This window comes from Madurella fahalii (assembly GCF_045866475.1).
Source record: "Madurella fahalii IFM 68171 DNA, scaffold_2, whole genome shotgun sequence".
NCBI lineage: Eukaryota > Fungi > Ascomycota > Sordariomycetes > Sordariales > Madurella > Madurella fahalii.
The window spans coordinates 2,301,693-2,324,100 of NW_027263972.1; the positions used below are offsets into that span (position 1 = coordinate 2,301,693).

The 22,408-nt window shown below is 56.6% G+C and overlaps 6 protein-coding genes across 6 annotated transcripts; 3 read left to right on the top strand and 3 right to left on the bottom strand.

The window, feature by feature from the left end:
- Positions 1 to 1,750: 1,750 nt before the first annotated feature.
- mcl1 (DNA polymerase alpha accessory factor Mcl1) lies at positions 1,751 to 4,366 on the bottom strand (the record flags this gene model as incomplete). The annotated part of the gene is made up of 1 exon (XM_071058844.1): positions 1,751 to 4,366. The coding sequence occupies one exon, from the start codon at positions 4,364 to 4,366 to the stop codon at positions 1,751 to 1,753; it is 2,616 nt and encodes an 871-aa protein (XP_070914945.1).
- Positions 4,367 to 4,785: 419 nt separating this feature from the next.
- MFIFM68171_03424 (WD repeat-containing) lies at positions 4,786 to 6,091 on the top strand (the record flags this gene model as incomplete). Its single annotated transcript, XM_071058845.1, has 3 exons — positions 4,786 to 4,823; positions 4,883 to 5,051; positions 5,111 to 6,091. The coding sequence occupies 3 exons, from the start codon at positions 4,786 to 4,788 to the stop codon at positions 6,089 to 6,091; spliced, it is 1,188 nt and encodes a 395-aa protein (XP_070914946.1).
- Positions 6,092 to 8,312: 2,221 nt separating this feature from the next.
- Positions 8,313 to 11,331, top strand: MFIFM68171_03425 (uncharacterized protein; the record flags this gene model as incomplete). Its single annotated transcript, XM_071058846.1, has 2 exons — positions 8,313 to 10,189; positions 10,245 to 11,331. 2 exons carry the CDS (start codon positions 8,313 to 8,315, stop codon positions 11,329 to 11,331), a joined length of 2,964 nt encoding a protein of 987 aa, XP_070914947.1.
- Positions 11,332 to 12,388: 1,057 nt separating this feature from the next.
- ypt1 (ras GTPase) lies at positions 12,389 to 13,967 on the bottom strand (the record flags this gene model as incomplete). Its single annotated transcript, XM_071058847.1, has 3 exons — positions 12,389 to 12,589; positions 13,662 to 13,677; positions 13,933 to 13,967. The coding sequence occupies 3 exons, from the start codon at positions 13,965 to 13,967 to the stop codon at positions 12,389 to 12,391; spliced, it is 252 nt and encodes an 83-aa protein (XP_070914948.1).
- Positions 13,968 to 14,414: 447 nt separating this feature from the next.
- Positions 14,415 to 15,771, top strand: MFIFM68171_03427 (uncharacterized protein; the record flags this gene model as incomplete). The annotated part of the gene is made up of 4 exons (XM_071058848.1): positions 14,415 to 14,762; positions 14,836 to 14,938; positions 15,020 to 15,360; positions 15,436 to 15,771. The coding sequence occupies 4 exons, from the start codon at positions 14,415 to 14,417 to the stop codon at positions 15,769 to 15,771; spliced, it is 1,128 nt and encodes a 375-aa protein (XP_070914949.1).
- Positions 15,772 to 16,101: 330 nt separating this feature from the next.
- Positions 16,102 to 17,138, bottom strand: MFIFM68171_03428 (Post-SET domain-containing protein; the record flags this gene model as incomplete). The annotated part of the gene is made up of 3 exons (XM_071058849.1): positions 16,102 to 16,677; positions 16,741 to 16,809; positions 16,881 to 17,138. The coding sequence occupies 3 exons, from the start codon at positions 17,136 to 17,138 to the stop codon at positions 16,102 to 16,104; spliced, it is 903 nt and encodes a 300-aa protein (XP_070914950.1).
- Positions 17,139 to 22,408: the final 5,270 nt, after the last annotated feature.

The window sequence follows — 22,408 nt, forward strand, 5'->3', positions numbered from 1 at the left end:
GGATCCTCGCTGCGGTCCTGTCACAAACCGGGATGTCCTATTTAGGGCATGCGATCTCGAACGTTCACATGGCCCCTATTGGCCTGGATGCTGCTTCTCTTACCTGCCTGGTCTGGTTGTCGAGGCTTCGATTGTCCTAGTCTGTCACGGTTTGCTTCCATGGATTCCAGGCCCTTTCTCGAACACGGCTCTAACAGGCCGGATCCCACTCTCAATTCCCCGGTGGCTCCCGATTTGGTCTCGACGCGACGGAATAGCGGCTTTTCGACGGCGCCGCCGCTACTCTCGTTCTGCTCCGTCACTTGCATGGAAATGGTCGAGTCGCATCCCCTTTTCCCCCTTAGCATTTAGTAATATTGCGCGAGCCCCGCTCTCCGGACATCAACCCCACCACCACCTGCCTAAACCAGGTCGCCAGTTGGCTCAGAACCTACTCAGCACAACAACCTAGAGCCAACCCATCGCCAATGTCTCCCAAATGGCACAGCGCCACTTGGTGACATATGCGAACCTGAGTATCTTTTTTCCTCCAGAAGGCGTCGGCGGGGATACCATCCCGTTGTGCATCTCTCCGGCCGATCGGGGAACGTCATCGTCGCACATGAAAAAGGTATATCGACCATCAAGAAAGTCTTGTAAGACCCGGCGCCTCTGCTGTGCTTTACCATATCACTAGCAAAGCGTGTGAGCCGGTCCGCCCATCAGCTTCTCTCGTATTCTAGGGAATCCGCGTTCGGCCGGCGCGACGCCGCAGACGTGCGCCTTCCAGCCGTCTTCGTCAGCTCTGGTGGAAGTTCCATGCACCCCAGCTGAGATATTGTCCCGGCTGACCGGCACCGTCAGCCACGAGTGTTCAGCTTCCGCCTTGTCCGCGACAGGAAGTTATCTCGTCGCCGTACATCTATACTTAGTAAAAAAGTATATTGACATGCATGGAGTTCCATGCTCTAGGCGACGTCTGCAGATATCCATAGCTCAAGACCCGGTGCATAGATGGACAGATGGACCCTGCGTGAGTTGCATCATATCAACAAGGGCAATCCATAGATGTTATCTTTATTGCAGGGGGGGGGGGGGGGGTGTTGCGCTAGAACACTTTTCCGAGCAACGACTCCGGCACATTGGGGACTAACATTGGGGTTGGCATGAGCTTTGCGATCCTTCTCACAACATATTAACGATATCCACTACAACCAGCTTGCCGAACGTGATGATACACGCACCGTTTGTGATGTGACGAACCCGGCATAAGCCAGCGAGGAGAAACCGCATAGACGTTAAGCCATCTCCCCCCCGGATACTGGACATGCATTTATGTTCCGGCGATCTACCTCCCAATCCCTGCCTGTCCGATCACCCTCGGAGGATTATAGCAGCCCGAGGCTATTGCCGAGAAAACCAGGTAGGGGAGGCCAGGTAGAAACACGTTCATCCCTTATGCCATTAGAGTCGTGGCCGGTTTCCCAAGCACAAGTTGTGTACATCATCAATGCCATTGTATCATCCGTTGCTGTCCCCAAACGAAACACGAACATTTTGTGCCGTCAAAACCCCAAACCCCAAACCCCCAAAACCAAACAAAACATGGCAATGAATATACACGCCGCACAGCAAAGCACTGTTTACCCCCTCCTCACTAAGTCACACCCCCCTAAATTCCTTACCAACCCCCTTTACCCTATTCCGAACCCTCCAATAGCAGCATCATCTATCGCCCCATCTCCGCTCTCCGCTCTCCCCTGTAATTTAGTCAAAACTCGTCGTCATCCCCAAACGGATCCCCAGAAGCGGCGGCGATCTCCTCGCCGAACTCGCGGATCTTGGCTCCCAGCACTCCCCGCCCGTAGCGCTCCGCCACCTTGCCGGCCGCCTCGACCATCCTCCCGGACCGGTCGCGCATCAGCCGCACCATCTCCAGGGCGCGCATGCCCCGCTCCTCGCCGCCCTCGCGGCACTCGATGGCCAGCATCTGCAGCAGCGTCTTGTCAATGTCCAGCTCGAGGCGGGCCAACAAGGCCCGCTGGGAGGCGGTGGATTTGGTGGCGGCCAGCAGGTCCGAGAGCTGCGAGGTCTGCAGCGACTTGAGCAGGTACGTCTGCGTGAGCTTGAGGGTTTCGTCTTCGGACGTTTCTTCGGTGTCGGAGGGTTGATCGACTTCTTCTTCGTCGAGCATGTCGTGGTCCGAGTCGTTGCCGTTTGGCTGTGGTTGTTTGCGTTTGGACTTGGGTTTCTTGGGTTCAGGGGCTGAGGTCAGAGGGATGGAGAAATCGAACTCGGAGAGGAGCGGGCGCGGGAAGTAAGGGTACTGGTCGCCGCCCTTGAGGATGATGCAGTGGAACTTGTTGTCGGCGACGGCGATGGGGAAGTAGGACTCGTGCTTGCGGCCCGTGGCCAGGCGCGGGAGGAGCTTGGTGTCGAGGAGGGGAATCCACGATGCGCGCGAAGGCTGCCGCCAGTGGAGGAGGGTGAGTAGGGTGCCGGTTGAGTCGTAGATGCAGGGATCGCCGTTGTCCGAGAAGAAGACGCTCTTGACTGTGGCGCCTTCGGGCAGGGCCACCGTGTCCTCGTTCTGGCATATCTCGTCGCGCTTGATGTTCTCGATGGTGTACAGCAATCGGGACATGCCGTCGGCACCGACGGGGCCGTTGCCCATCGTCAAGACGTAATCCCGCCAGCTAGCGCAGGTCACAATGGGAGTGCTCTTGGGCCTGTACACCCGATACGGGATGCCAAATAGAGTGTATATCCTCACATAGTTGCCGGTCGTCGTCACAGTGATGAATGTCTCGCTGAGAGACATGGCCAGGACGGCTTCTCCTTTGGGCAACTGGATGCGCCAATCGCTCCGCTGCGTCCACGTCTCGTGGGGGCGGTAGAAGATGACTGCTGGCGAGTCTTCCTTGGGTGGGCATGAAAAGAGTGTGCCCTTCTCGTTGAGGCACGCCTTGTCGTAGAGGAAGGTGTCGGTGAAGTGGAAGTCCCGGTGAAATTCGTGATCATAAAACTCGACGGTGACGGTGTGGTGTGAGTCCTGATCTACCGTCCACACGAACCCGATCAGGTTCAAACAAAGATATTTGCGGTTTCCCCGCCAGGGGGTTGAACCGGGCTGGAAGGATACGTGATGTTGCGGCTGGACAAAATTCCCGCGCTTGCTGGGGCGCTGCCCGAAGCCGTCATCGTCAGCAGCGCGTTTCCGGCCGGCGTTAGACGTATACCCGGCGCCGTCATCGTCAACGACAAAGCCGTCATCGTCGTCGTCGTCATTGTCATCACCGTAGTGCTCGTCTAATAGATCGTCAAAGATGTCTAGGGATTCCCTCCTGGGGCGGGACGGGATGGCGTTTCCATTTGCTTCCGTTCGTCGGCCGTTGGTTATCTCTACGAGCGGGTCATGGATGAACGGGGCAGGCTGCTTGGGAAGGCTGAGCATGGAGGCAAACTGATCCGAGACAAAGTCGGGGCAGATGAAGACCTCGCCGTCTGAAGTGGTGAAGGAGGCCAAATTCTTGGTGGGGTGCCAGGCTATATCAATGACATTCGGATACTCGTATCTCGCGATGACGCTCTGGTCTTTTGTTGACCAAATGAGCAGCTTCTTGTCCTTGGCCGCCGAAGCGAGGAGTGCCCCGTTCGGAGACCACGCAAGCGCCGTGATGTCACCATCATGCCCTTTGGAGAACACGCGCTGCTTCTCCCAGTCATTCTTGGATACAACCTGGATGTCCCTTGTCGGCGTCGGCACGGCGAATGCTCGGCCGTCGGGATGCCAGGCGGCCCTGCACGATGCTTCGGACTCGGTCTCCATTCTGCCAATGATGCCGTCGATCTTGCGAATGAGCTCCGGGTGCTCTGCGGTCAGGGAATAGACATAGACGACTCCGTCGGTGCACGAGAGCGCAATCATGCTGCCCTTAGGATCGAATGATAGGTGCTTCGTCGGTTTGCCGTGCTCTTTTAACGTGAGCAGCTTGGTGTTGTCCTCGATGCCGACCAGCTTGACGGTCAGCTCGTCGCTCGCCACGGCGCACCACTTGTTGTCGGGCGAGAGAGCAACATCGCGAACGGGAAGCGAGGTGCGCAACAGGAAGCGGTCAAACATGTTGGACTCGAGCGAGTAGTAGCTGACGGTGCCATCCTCGGACCCGGCAACGAAGAAGCCATTGCTCGCGGACACGGCGAGGTTCTGTTCCTGACAGTCGTCAATGTTTGTGGGCTCGCCGTCGAAGCCCGTCTTGTAGAGGCGGATTGTGTTGTTGGAGCCGACCGTCACCAGTTTCGAGCCGTCGGGCGTGTACGCACAGCGTGTCGGTCCCTGTGTGTGTGCGGGCCGTGGCCGTGGCCGCGAGGCGATGAGGGACGCCATCTGTTGTCAACCGGGTCTGGCGGTAATGGCAGGCAAAAAAATTCCAAAACCTAAGCAACTGTGTTTGGTGTTGAAGTTGTCAGGCCTAGGTAAACACTGCGCGGTGTTGCGCTGTGGGGAACCTGCACTTAGATCGGATGTCGTAGTGTTTCCCTGCCGCTGCGAGGAGACGCGCCGACCGCGTTTCCATTTACTTTTCGCGTCTGTCCCACTTGAAAGGCTGCTGACGGTGGCTGCCGGCTGGCGACGCCTGACAGCTTCCGGCCTTCCCATCAGGCACTAGATACCCACCATTCACATTTCGACGCAGCAAGTATAAACGGCGTGGTCTCTAGGCAACTAATATTTTTACCCTTCTGTAAGACCGTTTGGATTCCTCTTCACCAGTTTGTCGAAATTTCGGTCAGATCTGGACAAATATGCAATCTTCAAACGCGGACCACTTTTTTGAGACCGAGTGAGTAACCAACGAGCAAGCCACTGGCGTGATGCAGACCAGTTAATCTCCCCTCACAGTGCCGCCCAGGAAAAGAGGCAACGGCGGGCGGCCAAGGCTGGCAACAAATACGGGAACCCAATTTCTCTGACATCCAAGATCCTTGCCGCCGTGCCGGATCCCAGATCTCCTTCAGACTCGCTCTTGGTTGCCGAGTCAGCTGGAGCAGTGCGCCTGGTCAACCTTGATGTACGCAAGTTTAACGACTAAGAATGCGATAAAATTGATCTAATATTCTTTCCTCCCAGGATCCTGAAAATACCAAGACGGCCTACCGTGGCCCGACCGCCCCGGTCTGCTGCGTTGGCGTCGGCGGGCCCAACTCCGGGACCCTATTCGCCGGATCCTGGGACAAATCCATATGGTCCTGGGATCTAGCATCGAGGACACCTGGGCGCAAATACATAGGCCATACCGACTTTGTCAAGGCCGTTGTTTGCGCCAGGGTCGGCGGCAAGGACGTCCTCATCAGCGGTGGGGCTGACAAGAAGATTATGGTCTGGGACATCGCCTCCGGGGCTCGACTGCACACGCTGCAGGATAGCGTCATAAACATGCTCAGCATACAGGATCTCGCCATTGACCACGCTTCTTCCAGCGAAGACGAGGTTTGTCTGATTAGCGCCAGCAGCGACCCCCACATTCGCCGGTGGAAGATCCGGCCGGATGGGTGGGAGCAGGTTGTTGAGACGTCCCCCGACACACCGGGCACAGAGCGCCGCACCATTCTCGAACACGAGACAACCGTCTACAAGCTCGTTCTCGAGCGTGACGGGGATGAGGTCGACCTGTGGACGTCGAGTGGCGATGGTACCGCCAAGTGCCTCTCGAGGTTAAGGAGTTTTGCCTGCGAGGATAGTTTCCATCACGGAGACCACGTGCGTGCCGTGGCCGTCACGGACCAGTGGGTAGTCACTGCCGGGAGAGACGAGGATATCAAGTTCTGGGACCGCGCTTCCGGGAACCTCTACTGTTCCCTTGTGGGACATTACGACGAGGTCACTGAGCTGGTTGTCCTCAGGGGTGCCAGTGGGTCGAGCGAGCGGCTCTGCAGTCTAAGCATCGACGGTACCATCAGGACTTGGCCGCTGGAGAAGGCTAGGCTTGATGCCACTGTCAAGGAGCAGGAAGAACCGAGCGAACACAAGGAAGAAGAAGAGACTGGCGGCAATGGCTTACTAAGTGCTGAAGAGGAAGCCGAACTAGCTGCGCTCATGGATGAAGATTAATGGTAGAATGTAAAGGCTCTGCAGACCTCGTAACCATTCCCCGGAAGCCGGGCATGTCGAATCTCGACGTCTCGTTGACCCCTGTGCTACGCATGATACATGGACATACTGGGGCCGCTTGATGTTGATTGAGTTTGATTATCAGGACCGAGAACGGGATGCAAGTTCCCGCTCAGTTCGACGGGTTCCTGCACCCGAGACCGGGACTCAAACTAGAGGGGTAGGGAGGGCTTTCGCCGTCAAACTGCACTAGATGTCTTGAGGAAGCGCAGTCAGAGAAGCCTACGTCATATTATTTGTCTCGTGTGTTTGCGTGTGCCCGAATGTCCTGTGAGGTCTGGCTCTTGCGCGCTTTCCGAGGGCGCTTGGAGACGAATCAGGGGAATCGGGCACCTGCAGCCAAAAGCGGGGGCACAAAAGGCCGTCAGGCAAAGCCAGGCAAGACGAGATGATCAGAGCTGCGATGTCGATAAGCCCTGCACGTGGCGAGAAAGAAGCTTACTCCATCATTCCTCGGCCGCAGCCGAGTTCCCACGTGCTTTCTTTCTTTGTCTCCCTCTGCCACCCCCGCGCGTTCAATGGCGGCGCAGAAAGCAGACCTGTCCAAAATAGTCGGTTTGCGCCTCGCCTTGTGCGGCAGTCGATGCGGCACGCCGCACAAGCTGAGAGGCGGAATCTGGGGACGGGAACATGGACGAGGCTGCAATGTAACATCCAGTTCCCGGGCGGTTGTTGCTGTTGTTCTTAGATGTTTGACACACCGAAACAAATGAACACCCAATGATATGACATAACACACAGGGCGTACAATCTGATGCTGATTGGGTGACAGTCACCGGTAGGGTAGCTGGTTGTGTCTCGGGAAGGGAGTGGTCTCACGGTTATGCACTTTCTGGCTCGCAACCGTCCAAGTGAGACTAGTGTAAGTAGGTGGGAAAATGGTGTGTGTGGCACCGAGGTCGGTATTTTTACTTTCCCCGGATCGAGGTTGCCCAGCCGCGCTATCTCGGAGCCAACGGACGCTATGGAAGTCTCCGGTTCAGCCCCAAGGGGCCCCTGCGCATCACCGGCCCTCTCTGGCATAACGCGCTGCAAGCGATTGACCACTCAGAACGGCGCATCCAGAATTCGGGTCTCCCGTTGTTGCTCCCGGCACCACTCCAGCGTCAACCAACTGGCTGCGTCCCAGCCCTACCCGTCTCCTTGCGTCTGACAACGCACGTCAGAGTGTGCGCTGTCCACCCAGCTCCCCCAGGGCTGCCTTATCAATATGGCACATTTCTTCCTCCCCCGGGGAGAGAGGTGGTGTGTTGAACAGCGCTTACACAATCCGCGCACTACACCACTCCACAGCGCGCAGCAAAGTCTGGATCCCTTCTCGCATCGCACAGCATTGTTTCAAGAGGCTAGTGGCCAATCACTCCTGTGTCGGTTCATCATGCTGGTAGCCGGCAAGCGTTCCGGAGAGTTCGGGAATATGCCTCCCTTTCGCTGAGGGAAGCCGCCTCGGCCATCGCCTGCGCCAAACAAGCAGTCAAGTGTCTCTGGATCGACCAATCTGCACGCTCTGAGAGACGTCTGCTTGGTGCAGGGCTGGAATAGCCCAGCTTTTCCCTATTGACTACCCGGTTGGGAAACCAACCGATGGCCCCCTCCCCCCACGCACACGCCAGCCTACTTTGTCCCGTCCAATTTCGTCCCAGCAAAATGCCTATTAAACTACCCATGCTGCCCAAAGGCCGCTGTTTGCTTTGCGCCAGATGGCGGCACATGACAACTACTCCACGATCCCAAGGTTGCGAGTCGCGCCGACTTCGCCTTAACAAGTGACGGCGCCCCAGGCGGGTTGGCTGGCTGCAGTCATCATCCGAAGCATCTCTCCCTCTTTATTCCCCCATAAGCCACCCCCTCATGTTCTTGGTTCCTCGATTTTTCAGCCCGCTCGCCGGTAGATCTTGATTTCATTTCCCGCAAGCCACGGCTTTTCAGCGAGAACGTCGTTGGTTCGTTGGATGCTTAGCTCCGAGCAAGCTTCACCAAACCTCGGCTGGATCGTCGAGCGATCGTCTTGCTTTTTATTTTAGGCTCTCAGCCGTTTTTGCCCGTCTCTTTACCCCAGACTAGAAGTGTCCCGGCGCGCCAGTCCCCGACGATCTCGAAATATTTTCCGCGAAGGGAATGAAACAGAGATCGAGCCCGGAGGATTCTCGCACCTTGCGACATGGCGGCCCCGGTACCCCCGGAGCGGACGGGGCATCTTATCACCTTTGAGGGTCCGCCAGAACTGGTTTCGACCCAGTTACGCCTTCTGCCAACATCTCCGCAGATACGGGTCCTCCCAAGTCTTCGACATTACATGAGAGACGGCAGCCCGGAGCTGCCGTTTGACGCTCGCCAGCTCATCCACAGAATACACACGGCTGCACAAGCGCGCCATGCTGAAGCATTGGAGTTTCTGCGGGCTCCCATGGCTGCTGCAGATGGCAAGCGGCTTGTCTTCATGCACGGCGGAACCATTGGGGCGCACGCGGCGTGTCTGTCTTCCATTATGGAACACCAGACGGGCGGAAACGCTGAAGCAGCAGATCTGACCTTTAGTCAGCTTGTGAGCGATGGTGTCGCGGGACTATTGCTGGGCCGGCCATCAAGTCCCCAATCAGGCCCGACGAGCATGAGAGATGAGGAGGACCCAGAACCGGTAGGGCATGATCGAGTTCAAGAAGGTGAGCAGGATGCATGGGAGCAGCCCAGCGATGGCGGTCCAATCGAGGATCCCACCATGCAAGCCATGAGAGCAGCAGATGAACTCTACAAGCAGACCGAATTCCTGCAGCCAGCTAGCCACGACGTGGACCTAACCGTCAGGTTGATTGACATCCCGCCACGTTCCTGGAGGAGGTTGAGTGCACCAGCCGTTGAGTCTACCGAAGCTCTCCGCTCTTCCGCTTCCAGTGTCTATTCCCAAGACGGGAAACGCCTAGCAGAAGCCGCCTCTCCTCGTTCGATCGACGGAGGCCCAACGGATTCGAAGCCCGCGTCAGCCACCAAACGCAAGCCGCCGTTGAGAATCTACGTCCCGTCGCCGCCCATACCTTGGGCTGGCGATGTTGCGATCTTGGCGAGCCGGCAATTGCCCTCTGAGACCTACCATCCGCATTATACACGACACCTCGAGTCTCCCCATTTAAGGAGACCACGGACTGCGGAGGCGGTCCTGTCATCTGGGAAAAGACAAGCAAAGATTGGCACGATGGAAAGCAAGTATCAAGGCAATAGCAGTGGCGCCAAAAATGATTCGTGCGGCATGCCCGTCGTGGGATCGCTTAGCGAGGCTGAGCCTGGTTTAGGAGAGGGGAAAGACAACAAGCCTACAACCAGCCAGGCGTTGCCCAAGCTCACCGGAACCCGAGGGCAACGCTTTGCAGAAGTCTTGCCACTCCTCGAAGACCTTGTGATCCAGTTGTCGACCGACACGCCTGATGAGGTGTTAGATCTCGTATTCGAACGTTTCAAGGATGGCGACTACCCCGGTCGAGTGCCAGCATCAGGGCCAGTGGCGCCCGAAGAACACGACGTTTTTCAGCAGATAGCCACTGGTCCGCAACATTTTGCCGCCGGGGATGCTCCGAGAGATGAGAGGTCCCTATCCGTGGACGAGGATGCCAGCAGTGGGGGGACGCCACGGATGGAGCATGGCTTACCAACTCCCGGACACTCACCGACGCTATCGGGCACACTATCGGCGGCTACGCTAGAACCAGACAAGACATTCTACAATCTCAACGTCGCAGACGAGACCGCGGTTTCTACTCAGAACTTTCTGCGGATGCTCCTCGCTTCTCGTTACCCTCTGCAGGCTCACGGGTATTCGACGTCGGACTTCTCAGATCTTCCAGAAGCAATCAACCTATGGAAGCCGCTGGAGTGCGACGCCAGAAGGACGACATCGCCCAACTGCAACAGGAGGGTCGACATGATCCTGGCTGTTGGCGCCGAGAGCGGTGTAAAGAAGGATCGAGTGTCAGAGCTGGGCGGCCGAATTGAGAAACTCGGGTCGAGAGACAGCGGCCTGTCCCGGAGCGGGCGGCTGGATGTACGGTGTGTGGTCAAGACATCCTTTTTGTCGAATCTAAATTACTAACTCAGAAGTTAGATACCTCATAGTAAACGCCATGCAGGCATTTACCAGTCAACCACTAGCCAAACAAATCCATAACCCCTTCTCCGACCCCACGCTCCTCGCCGCTCTTATCATCCCGCATCTCGAGACTTATCTCTCCACAAATCCCGACGTCCGATTCCTGCTCATAGAATACCCGGCCGAGCATTTACCGACCATCTTAGCTCTACAGAAACTCATCGGCTCGGAGATGATGAAGATAGTGGGCATCATCAACGGCGAAAGCCATTCTCAGTCAACATCATACCACCCGACAGAAACGGCAGACAGTATTACGAAACCCTCGGTCGCTCCTCAAGCATGCTTCGGCGCTCTCGTCAACCCTCCAGGAGCCATCCTCGGCGGCTCCTCCATCTCTAAAGCAAACTTCCTTCTCGCTACTACCGCTACCGCCTTCGAAACCGCCGCCTGCATTGCCGCCATCCGCGAGAGCCTCATCTCCATTTCCGACTTCTACATTCCCGAACACCCACTCTACAAGCACCCTTGCCCCAAGCGACAACCCAGCGCCCAAAGACCAGCTCCTCAACCCGGACGCGAGGTCAAAATACCCAACGAGACCAAATCAACGCCCAAACCCAAGCCCAAGACGAAACCCACTCCTCCTTCCCCATCCCGGCAACAAGACTCTCGCTCCATCGCCACAACCATCACCCCGCCCTCGTCGCCAGCCGAACCCTTTCCCAGCGGGGGTCTCCGACCCCCTTTCAGACCGTCGCCACGGACCAAACCATACATTTCATTATCATCGTCAGCAGTAGCAGCAGCAAACAGTAACAACAAGAAAAAGACCGTATCATCATCACGAACCGATAGGCATAAAGACCGAGGGGATATCCGCCTCGAGCCAGCCATATACTCGACCTCTTCCTACGGGCAAAACCATGATCATCATTACCACCACCACCACCGCTGCCACCGCCACCGCCACAGCCAAGAACCCATAGCCGACGAAGACGAAGAGGACGAGGACGAAAGACGGCTGATGCCCTTGTACCTGCGCCGGCAAGCGGGCAAGGGCGACGGCAAGAAGGCGCTGAAGTGGCTTGGGCTGGTCTAAAGCCGCTTGGTTAGCTAGACACGAGCATTCCCTATGTAGTTTTGCAATCATCATCAGCAGATTGGATTGGCTGGTGACACTAGCACAGGCACACTTTTCTTTTCCTTCTTCTCAAGACTTGGGTTTTTTTTTATTTTTTTTGGCTTGTTCTTTCTGCTTTGGGAATACAGAGGGTTCTCTCAAGGAAGGTCTTGCGTTCATGATACCAGATTAAGTAAGTTCTAGTCAGTCTTTTCAAACATTTCAACAGTAAGCAATACCATCATGTGACACCTAAGTTAATGACTGGGGTGAAGTTTGGCTCTGTGATGCGAGATCTGCTTTCAGGTGGTGACAAGGTGTCGGTGATGCGGGCAGCTTTCTCTGCAATCTTTCAGATCTGGTGGATGGACGTTTGCTCTCTACCGACTAGCCTAGTGGATGCAAAGAACAAGTCAGTTCTGGATACCAGCTCTGTCACGGGACAAATAACCGCTCTATGACTCTTCTACGTTATCAAGTGCCTACTAAGCAGTGACGACGAAATACCGATATTGGTACCGAGACTGAATATGCAAGAATTGCGAAGTTCAACCAAGCCACAACTAAACAACGGAACAAACACAAGAACCTCAAGTGGACCCTTAGTTATGCCCAAGACGGAAAAAAGAAAATACACCAGACACTGAGCAAATAGTGGTAATAGCAGCACTTAGGGGAAAAAGAAAAAGAGACAAACAACCCCTGTTCTGGTCCGGTCTGTTGTGCTGTGTTCTGTTTCCAGTAATAGTGCCTAGGCCCTCCACTCGCCTCATTACCATGAGAGTCAACCCCTCCCCAAAACCCTGGATAACTTCCTCTCAAGAAAGACTAGGCAAGATTGGTGCAGAAAGGCCGAGCCATCGGAGACCCCGTCATCATGAGCCCAACGCGCATTCCACAGACACCCTTCCCTTCCCTGAACAGACAGACAGACCTCCGCAGATCTAACCACGCCCCGTTTGTCCGAAACCCATCCGATGCAAGAAACCGTAACACCCGAGAGCAACATCAATTGGCGCACATACGACAGGACCGTTCAGCAGCAGCCGCCGGACTGGTTGTTGGAGACGCCGTGTCCGGGCGAGACGTTGACGTTCGCTTTCGTGTTGTTGGTCGCGATGCTGCTGCCCATGCGCTCCTTGATCTGGCGGGCCATCGTCAAGAAGGCTTGCTCGACGTTGCTGGCGTTTTTGGCCGACGTCTCGAGGAACGGGATCCCGAGGCTGTCGGCAAATTCCTGTGCAAGATAAAATTAGCGAACTTTGGCACGGAAAATAAAATGATAATAAAAACCGATAGGCCGCGGCAGAGCATGTGATTATGAGACATGTGTGAGAAGGGGGGAAACCCACCTTGGCAACTGTGTACTCGACCACCTTCTTGTCTGACATATCGCTCTTGTTGCCTACGAGCAGCTTGTTGACGCCTTCGGTGGCATATCTGTCAATCTCCTGCAGCCACTGCTTGACGTTGTTGAAGCTATCCATGTCGGTGACATCGTAGACAACGCAAATGCCGTGGGCACCACGGTAGTAGGATGACGTGATTGTCCGGAACCGTTCTTGGCCGGCGGTATCCCACTGTAAAGGGGGGTCTAGTTAGCAGCTGCTCATTTTCCTTTGGTTTAGGCCGAGGATGTCGGGGTTAGGTCGTACGATTTGTAGCTTCACCGTCTTGCCGTCAAGCTCGATCGTCCGGATTTTCTGCCTACAGTCAGCATGCTTCCGGTTGCACCGCGGGGAGGTCCCTCCGCCAGGCCCACATACGAAATCAACGCCGATGGTGGAGATGTAGGACTCGGTGTAGGTGTCGTCGGCGAACCGCAGGAGCAAGCAAGACTTGCCGACACCGGAGTCACCGATGAGCAGCAGCTTGAAGAGATAGTCGTATCTGGCAGATGGTCAGCGAGGACAACATAGAAGTGGGTGCGAAGCCGGCAAGCGTTGCGAGAAGCGGCCGATGGGTCGGGAGAGAAGACTCTAGAAGAGACACCGTCAGCAAACAAAGGCGGAAAGTAGCGGCAACACGACGGCAGGGGACTGCATACTACTCGGGATTCATCGTGGGCGATGCGCGATGGGTCGGATATGCAGAGAGATCACGGGCGAGTGGCGGTGGTTGATGCGAGAGGAGAAAATGCGGAGCGTTGAAGGGCGTGTCGGGGAGGTTGATGATGAGGGAAGGCAGCAGGTCGTCGGTCGGCGAACTCTTGGAAGGCTGCGTCAGGGCGTCAGAACAATTGGAGAACCGACTTGATTGGCCCGTTTCGGGAGAACGATAACGCAGGGGCCTATCAGGAGGCGTCTCACGTGATGATTGTGCAAGCTGTGGCGGTGACGGAGAGGTGTGGCTTGGCTTTCCCGTTGATTAGTGCACTTTTGCGGTTCTGACGAACAAGACCAGACAACACGTCCGAAGTGGGAAGGGGCCGCGTTTTTAAAGGTCTTGCAGAGCTTGGGCCCAGGTTCTGGCGAACCTTATTCACCCCTGGGAGCTCAGTCTCGTCGGTCCAAGAGCGCCCCTTGCCTTAAGATCGGATACTGGTTGACAGCTGACAACGGTCAGCTTGGTCGCGCATACGACCATGTCTTGGTCACGATGTCCCACTCGAACATCTGCGCAAGCCCGACGTTGCCGGTCTTTAGCAGTCTATTTGCTTCCAATGAGACTGCAAAGCGACAGCCCGTCTTGTCTACTATTCTGTTCGCTGCTAGGGGTTCTTCCAAGATCCTTGTATGCAGGTCTCCAGCTCTCAAACAGCTGGTGCAGGGACATCCCCAGCACACTTTTAACAAGAATTCCGCCTCTGGCACGCCATGTCCATGCAGTTACCTTGTCATCTAGTGACTAGTATTGCGGAGCTCTTTAAGCCGATCGAAGAGATATCTTTGTCAAAGGAGTTGTCAACGACCGCAAACTGTAAATCTGCTCTAAAGTTGAGGTGTCCACTATTCCGTGGCGAATCCGCCCGTCTCGGCTATCGCTGGAGAAGCCCGGACCACATTTGCATACCGGGGCCCTAGTCCCCTAAGGGCTTCTTGAGGAAGCCCATCACTGACATCATGCCTGCACTAGCCGTTGCAGACTCATCACCGAACCAACCACAAGCACAGCAATTACCAGCCAGCCAGCACACCTTCGAACGCAACCTGGTCTCGTCGGTCAGCCGCTCGCGACAGCGCAAAGGCGGGAGGGCGGTACATCGAATCCGTCGGCCAGATGTCCGCAAAACCGAGAATAAGGTTACTGCGCTGTCCTCCTCCGCCATGGAACTCGGCTGGGGCAATCTCCTTGGCCCCGCGATCATGGACAGCCACAACAGGCATCGAGCAGCGGCAACAATGGTCACTGTATTCCTCGTCAACAACGACAGCAGCACCAGTCCAACATCTCTCATCAACCGGCCAACCGTCACGAATCGCTGTCGCAGCCTCTCCCACCCCACCTCTTAGGAAAAGCTTGACATCGCTTCACGAACCCAAGCCGGACAACAATAATAACAACACCAACCTCCCCGAGCTCTGGTTCACCTCAGCTCCGGAACCAAATCGTCCCCCAGACGATAGAAAAGTCAAGCTCGGCAAGAGTACGTCGTTCTCCCTCCCCGCTCCCCCACCCCCTTCGCACTGAACCAAAACCTCTAACCTCTTCCGCCAAATCAAAACAGCCCTCCGCATCCTCCAATCGCACCTACCCACCCTTCTCCAAACCCCGCTCCCCAACCAGGTCCTCTCGCCGCACATCACGCTGCACCTCTTCCCCTCGACCCACCCGCACCTCCCCACGGTGACGGGCCGCGTCGCCTACCGCGCGGCGCTCTGGTCTAGCCCCATCGCCTGGAACCGCGTGCCCATTGTGGGCAACGTCCGCCTCGAGATCCTGTCGGAGCGCATGGTGGACAACCCCGTGTACAGCCACCCCTTCGCGACGCCCGCGAGCCGGCGGGCGGGTAAGGACGAGGACGGAGAGAGGGGGGGAGGCGAGCAGCTGATTGTGCGGTGGCGGACGGTGGGGGGGAAGGGGAATGCCGCTGCGAGTAATAATACCAAGGGGGGTTGGTTGGGGTTTGTGAACGGGGCCAAGAATGGCAAGGGGAGAGGGGATGGGGAAGGGGGTGTGGTGCGAGAAGAGGGAGAGGGGAGGGATGGGGATGCGCGGACCGAGGTGAAGGCGCCCGTGGGCATGGCGCAGGCTGTCGGGGCGAGCGACAAGGAGTTTACGGGGCTGTTTATTTTCGATTTCGATAAGGAGGGGAGGATCTTGAGCCATACCATTGAGCATGTGCAGGAGGGTGGGCAATGGGAAAAAGGGGTTGGTGCGAAGGTGGTGGGCTTGACGGATTGGTTGCTGGGCGGGATGAAGGGGGGTGATGAGCCGTGTCCTGCGTTTGCGAGGGCGAAGATCCGGAAGGCGAGGTGATATCTGGCTTATTATCGCCGGAGGGCAATGTACAATATGAATTCCTTTCTCGGTTTTCTGGGTTAGGGGTTACTCATCCACTCACATTCCAGCATGACGAGAGGCAAGGAAAGAAAGGCAAGGCGTTCTCTGTTGTGGTTTTCAAGGGAGTTACGGGGCACGGGTGGGATGATAAACACGGGCGACAACAACCCTCCTCGGTCATAATCGCAATTGTAGAATAAGGCAAAAATACGGGATACTCTCCATGCTATACGCTAGACCAAGCTGATGATTGCCTACCTTAGGCGGTTAGGTCCTTAACAGCCCCGTCCTGGGCGTACAGCCCGCTTAGACTTGCACTGGCGTATCGCCGCCCATCTCGCCGCTCAGCTCGCGTGACGTCGGACCGCGACGCTGCAGGCCCATAGAAGCCTCGACGGAGGCGGCAGTCGCGGCATCGAAGTGCCCGTTTCCGCTTCCGTTGGCCTGGCCGAACCCGTCCGCCCGCAACGCCCCGACGTACGATACCAGCGCGAAGCGCGCAGCCTCGACCACCTTCTCAGCGTGAGCAAGGGCGTCGCGCAGGGCTTGAACTGTCTGGTCGACCGTCTCGCCGGCGGCGATGTGGTGGTGGCCGTTCTGGCCGGTCTGGGTGCTGCTGACCGTAGCGCCATTCTCAAGCGCTTTGCTCTGAGCGGCGGCATGCCCATTGGTCGTGGCAGTGGCGGGGCCGTTCTGCTTCTGCTTCCGCGTCTTCGCCTCGCGCTCCTCGAGCAGCTCGCGGATGTGCCCGTTCAGCCAGAGCCCGTCGAGCTGCTCGAGCGTCATGTCCTCGGCGCCACTGATGCGTCCGCGGCAGGTGGGCTTGCCGCAGAGGCAGTCGAAAGGCTGCGCCATGTGCCATTCGGTAGAGGGGTAGAAGAACTATTCTGCGGTCAGCGGGATGCAAGCGATACGGTTGGCGATGTGGTGTTCACGGGGACGGACCGTCAATTCTTCGCCGGGTTGGAGCCCTTTCGGGCCGGCAATGACGTTCATGTTGGCCGTGTCGAAGATCTGGGGAGGGACTGGTGTCAACAATCCAGACTGTTTCCGGTCATGTATGGTCTCTGCGAGCTATTACTGACAAGAGACGGCTCGCACGAGTGATTGATGTAGAGCAGATAGCTGTTGAGGTCCAGGTGCTTGTCACGGCCCATCTGGACGGTTGCGTATGTCGGCTTGGCGGCGACGGTGCAGGGAGGGAAGTCCAACTTGGCGAACAAGCCGAACGGAGGGAGAGCAATCTTGGAGATGCTCTTGGTGGTGAACTCGGCCTCATTGATGATGACCTCTTGGATCTCCGGGTGCGACGGGCGTACCCAGTGCGGCTTAATTGGCGCCATTGCAGCTGACGGTTCGTTTCTTTATCTCAAAGAATGGCAACCGGGAGTGATGCTCGGGGCGATATAGTCTGGTTCGCTTTCAATTGGGGTAGAATGCCGCTACTGGTAGCTCGAGAACCGCTCGAAAAGCGAGGGACGGGGGGAATATAGCGCCAGGATCCATACTCAACCCCGTCTCTTTGTTCGGCCTCGCTCGGCTGGGAGGAACCGACAGGCCACGCGTGCTATGGAGCTAGCATATGACAGCGCGCGATTTCATAAGCAAGCAGCGTCTCGCGCATGCCCTAAACGCATGGCTTTCCTCGTCCAGCGTCGGATCTCGGTTCATCCTTGCTCGACTCCATAGCAGCATACACCAACAATCCTCATCATTCGCAGATGCCCCGCGGGGTGAACCCACTTGGATCGAGATGGGAACGGCATGTGTCTGTGGTGCCCACGGCGGATGGCGGGGTTGAGCGGTTTTGTTTCCAACTTGATGGTGAGGGGGGAGGCTCCGGCGCTCCGGAGGGTCGCATCGCCGGACCGGCAAAAAGAAAATCGGCAAGGAACAGCCCGGCCTATAAGAGACTTGCTCATTGCCGAACCAGGCAACAGGACAGCAACACACCCAAATACGTACCGAAGAGTGCGAGTGCTTAGCTCAAAGACACCCGAGTACCGCCCGTTCAATGATTGCGCAACCGCTGATGCCGCAGCGCACAATGGTGCAAGGCTACATGCTAGTTACTAGGAATTGGCAGACGAACGCGCGGCGTATCCAACAGCCCCCATGCTATGTCGGACCAGTTGGTTAGTTGCTCAAGCGCAAAGCACATGATGTTGCCCGGCGTTTAGCAGCTTTGGATGCAGCTAGATGCCTACAATAGAGTAAGGTACCTATCCGAGGTAGTCGCCATGAATTGGGTTGTGGGCAAGTATGAAGAAATAACGGCCGCGACCACGACGCTGTCTCGAGGAGTTCCAAAGACCCGGGTCTGATTCTGCAACGCTAGGATACCACACAGTCCAAAGTCCGTCCATCAGACTCACCGCACACGATGCATCTTTCACGGGCCCTCTTGTGGCAGTCTTTGCACGCAATTGTAAACCTAAGCGCACTGCATTGTGACACGTTACATCCTCCGATAGTTTGATCGTCCATCAAATGACAGCTCCTATAGTAGCAGATGGGTGGGACCGTCTCTAACCACCTTGCTCTGACGATCACCTACCCGTTCGGAATCTCAGTTCCATAGATCCTTATTTCTGCCGGACTTCTCTTGAACAAAGGCCAACAACCTCGACCTACACTCTAACCCCCGGCTCCATGATCGCCTTCCGCCACGTTGCTCCGCCCATGCTCTTGGCACCCTTCATTTACTGTACATACACACGAGAGCAGCAGCAACTCGTGCTTATATTGTAACACACATTCCGGGTCAGTTCCCCCTTTACCTGCCGTGCACCTCTCTGGGGATGTTCCGTATCTGTGAGGCTGAGGTGGGGAGGATGGCAGATGGCGGGGATCTACGTGTAGTAGGTGAATCCTCGCTGAGGAAAACCAATGCTTTCTTTAGGTACGTATTATTGATGAACCGCCTGTTGCCGATGTTGTCTTACCGTGCAAACCCCCCTTCATCTCTTCGGCCACAACGCCGTCATGATGACGCCCTATCCGGTCCAGTGCACGGCTTTGACTAAGGTATTGGTATGTGCCATGATGATCCGCGGATGGCGTCCTGGGTACCTACCGTATACCCTTAAAAGGACCGTCCATTGTGCCAGGTGAGGAGGCGGGGCGTTGGGGATCTGACGGGGGCGGTGAACCTGACAGCCACGGCGGGGGGGATCCGACGAAGAAGAAGACAACACCGGATGCGAATATGACTGGATGGCAGGGAGCTAGTAGTCGTGTCTTGCTAATGAGGTGAAGTAAGGTACGGGGTGCAAGTAGATCGATCAATCATCAACAGTACGAGTACCAAGTAGAGTAGGATAGTAGGAGGGCATGATACTTGCGGCGACGGCTGGTCTTCCTGCAAACCTCCACCATAACCAGAAAAGCGAAAGAAGTTCCGAGTCGTCCCAAGGCAAAGGCAAGGACCATGTATACATCCAGCGGCAGCCACATCTCGGCAACATTTGAGACACGAGGTAGCGGGTATGAGATACACGTGCACACCCCTGCCTCATTTCTCTGTTCCAAAGTTGTGCCTCGGAACGTGCATGGCAAATGTGTAGTGTACAACAAGGGGGACTGGCCCAGTCCATCTTTCTTCTGTTGTTGGACGATAAGAAAACCCCCTTGCTATCAAAGTTCCCCAATCGGTGCAGCAGACCAGCCTGGGCGGTGGGGCAGCTGTTTGGGGAAAGATATGCGCATGGGATGGGAGTGGATCGCCAGGGCCTCTTCTCGATCTTGAGACGAGACGAAGCAACAGAAGAATGTGGAAGGGAGCGAAGCCTTCTAGAAACCCGCCGCCCAGACACTTCTGACAGGCATGTGCGGGGCAGGGCATCAGTTGGGATGGCAGCTGCTGTCCAGTCAGAAGCGGGCGCTGGCCAGCAGCGGCACGAACCCTGTTTCCTTCTGATTGACAGGAATCCCCAGTGGGGACCGATCGAGCGAGGGCTTTGACACCCCCCCTGTACTCAGATCCGCCCAGTATTGGTGCAGACGGTCGAGCAAATCCCAAAAGAGAGGTAGGAGAGGTAGGTGAGAGAGTAAGCAAGCACGAAAAGCGGCAGATAAGGAAATCTGACTTGTCACTTTGTCCAGAAAGGATAAGAGCATGGGGGGCCATCGCTCCTAGCCGGATTCCGATGCCCGAACCGGTCGTTTTCCACGACTCAGAGACGGCGCCCAGTATCAGCCAGCGTCATCTGACCGGCCAAGCAACACTCTAGCGGAAACTCCGACTATCCTCTCATTTACCCTCCTGTCATTCTCCGATTCCACTCTTTTATCCTGGACGAGGATGGTCACACGTGGCTCCCACAGACCGACTATGAAACATTGCCGTTGGGGCCCTTCTGTGGGGGTCAGGGGCAGAGCTCCATTTCTGGTGGTACCGAAGTCTTCGGGGCCACCTGAAAGCACTGGGAGCTGACTGATTTCCTCCGTCCCGAGCCCTCTTCGTCGGCCGCCTTGTGCGACCAGGTCTCTACAGACGAACCAGAACCCGGTCCTACGGCAACGGCTCAGTGATATCAAAGACGACTTGGGCAGAGAAAGGGACGGTGGTATAACGAACCTCGGTGTACGTCGAGGCGTGTATCCCGTGTTCCCGCTCGTCGCAGGCCTTTTCCTTCCCGGCCGAATGAGGGCCAAACTAACTATCAGGGTGTTCGCAGGCATCATGTATGGAGCTCCACCCATGAGCTGCCCCGAGCCTGCCACTGTTGGATCTTGATAGCGGGCCGTCGGATCCCCTTGTCGGTCGGCTCATCCGAGTTTGGGCCAACTGTGGATCGGCCGTCTAGGATCATCATGACGACGACGTCCTCCTCCCGGGTTACAAAAGAACGTCAGCCAGAGGAGACGGATTCGGGCGGAAGGCGGGGCGAGGGACCCCCGAAGGAGACCTACTATGGTAGCAGAGCCGGTGGGCCGTTCGCGTCTTGCGTGGCTTCCGGTTCTCTCGTCTGGATATGCTCGCCACCCCTCCCCGCCTGCCCAGCAATGGGCCCGTTAGAAGGTTACAGGCTGCTGCCGCGGCGGCCGCTCATACATCGGCACAGACCTCGCGTAGACCTTGTCTAGGACTGGGCGTCGTCTGCATCCGTGGAACGCTGCAGAGACGTGCATCGTGACGGCATACTGCCACGCTGGCAAAGCGCCGCAATGGTGCACTGAGGCTTAAAGGTGTCGTCTTAAGACGGGCCTTTAATCTCTGGGAAAACCACCCTAGCACCCACGCTCCCGCAGGTTGTCACCCGAGCAGCGTAACAGGATTAGCCATCCCTGTCTGGTTGCTCAAGGCGTCCAGTCCTGTCCAAGGACGATGACGTTCCGCAATCACGAGATTATAGGTTTATCCGTGTGGTTCCCCGGGCCTCATATTCTGGCCTCCTCATTAAAGACTGGAGGAGTCAGTCGGCCTCCCCAAGTGGTCGTGCACATCCCGTCCGAGGGATTAACCCTCCACCGCACCTGGCCCCAGGACGATCAAACCCGCCCGACAAGTAGCATGCCACGTGCCGCTTTTGGCAGCTTCTTCCACAGAGATGCTGCGTTGTCTCACTATGGAGAACATGTCAGCTAGGGACAGGCCAGCCCCCTGCCCATTCCGGGGAGCGACCTATTTGCTCAGGCCTCCTGCGGAAAGACCAAGAGTGGGGGGGAGGAAAGAGGGGGGAAGGCGGGTGGGACAACCAATTCCTTTAAAGACGTGTTGATGGCCAGACGACTTCGAGTCCAGATCCTCCAAGGTATCCTTCTGCCTTCCAAAGACTAGCCAGCCCCCCCGCCCATCCTGTAGCCAGGTTAGAAACATCGCCTCCTCTTCTACCCTTCTTTGGGGTCAAGAACAAACCTTTGACGGATTTTTCTTTTTGCGTACCCGGCCTCCGAGACCAACCAAATAACAGTCCATACCACTTCAGAGTATGTTGCGTAACGAACCGTGCGGGGGTGCCGTTGGGCTAATATCCAAGTCCCTCAGATATGGCACGCACTTGCCCGCCATCCTTGCTCGGATCGTTGAGAAAGCCGAACCCTAAACCCGTGCCTAGCCCTCCTACTCCTAACCCTCCAGAGCCTCCATATTAGGTCTTGGAAACGCAAGACTCTTATAGAGCCGGGGTCTGGGGGGGGGGGGGGATATTGGGTACAAAGGACCCGGCAACTGTATTGTGACGAGCGGATCGACCGATCCCTGATCGACGACGGCCCGAACCGCGGGTGGCGTCATTTTGGCATATAACGCGACCGCGTGATGGGTGGAGACGAGGACGGGTTCTAGTGTGGTCTTGGGCAACTCGCCGCCGAGAAGGAAGAGGTGGCTCTAAGGGGTAGAATGAGGGTAGACGGGGCAGTGAGTCGGTGCATGCAGGTCGGCTTGTTCAAAGGGAGCGCATCATGCGCAGGCGAAGGTGTTGCCATCAACAGATTGCCGTAGGAGGTGAGGTGGACTAATCATTCGTTTCCGTGTTATCTGTGGGGATTACTGTTGGTATTAATGCTTGTGTAGCCGAAGGAATATACCGGGAGTACACAGGCAAGAAGAGGGACACATCCTTCTCTGTTTCAAGTGCGCCGCGAAGGCCGGTGCGATAAGATGCGTGCA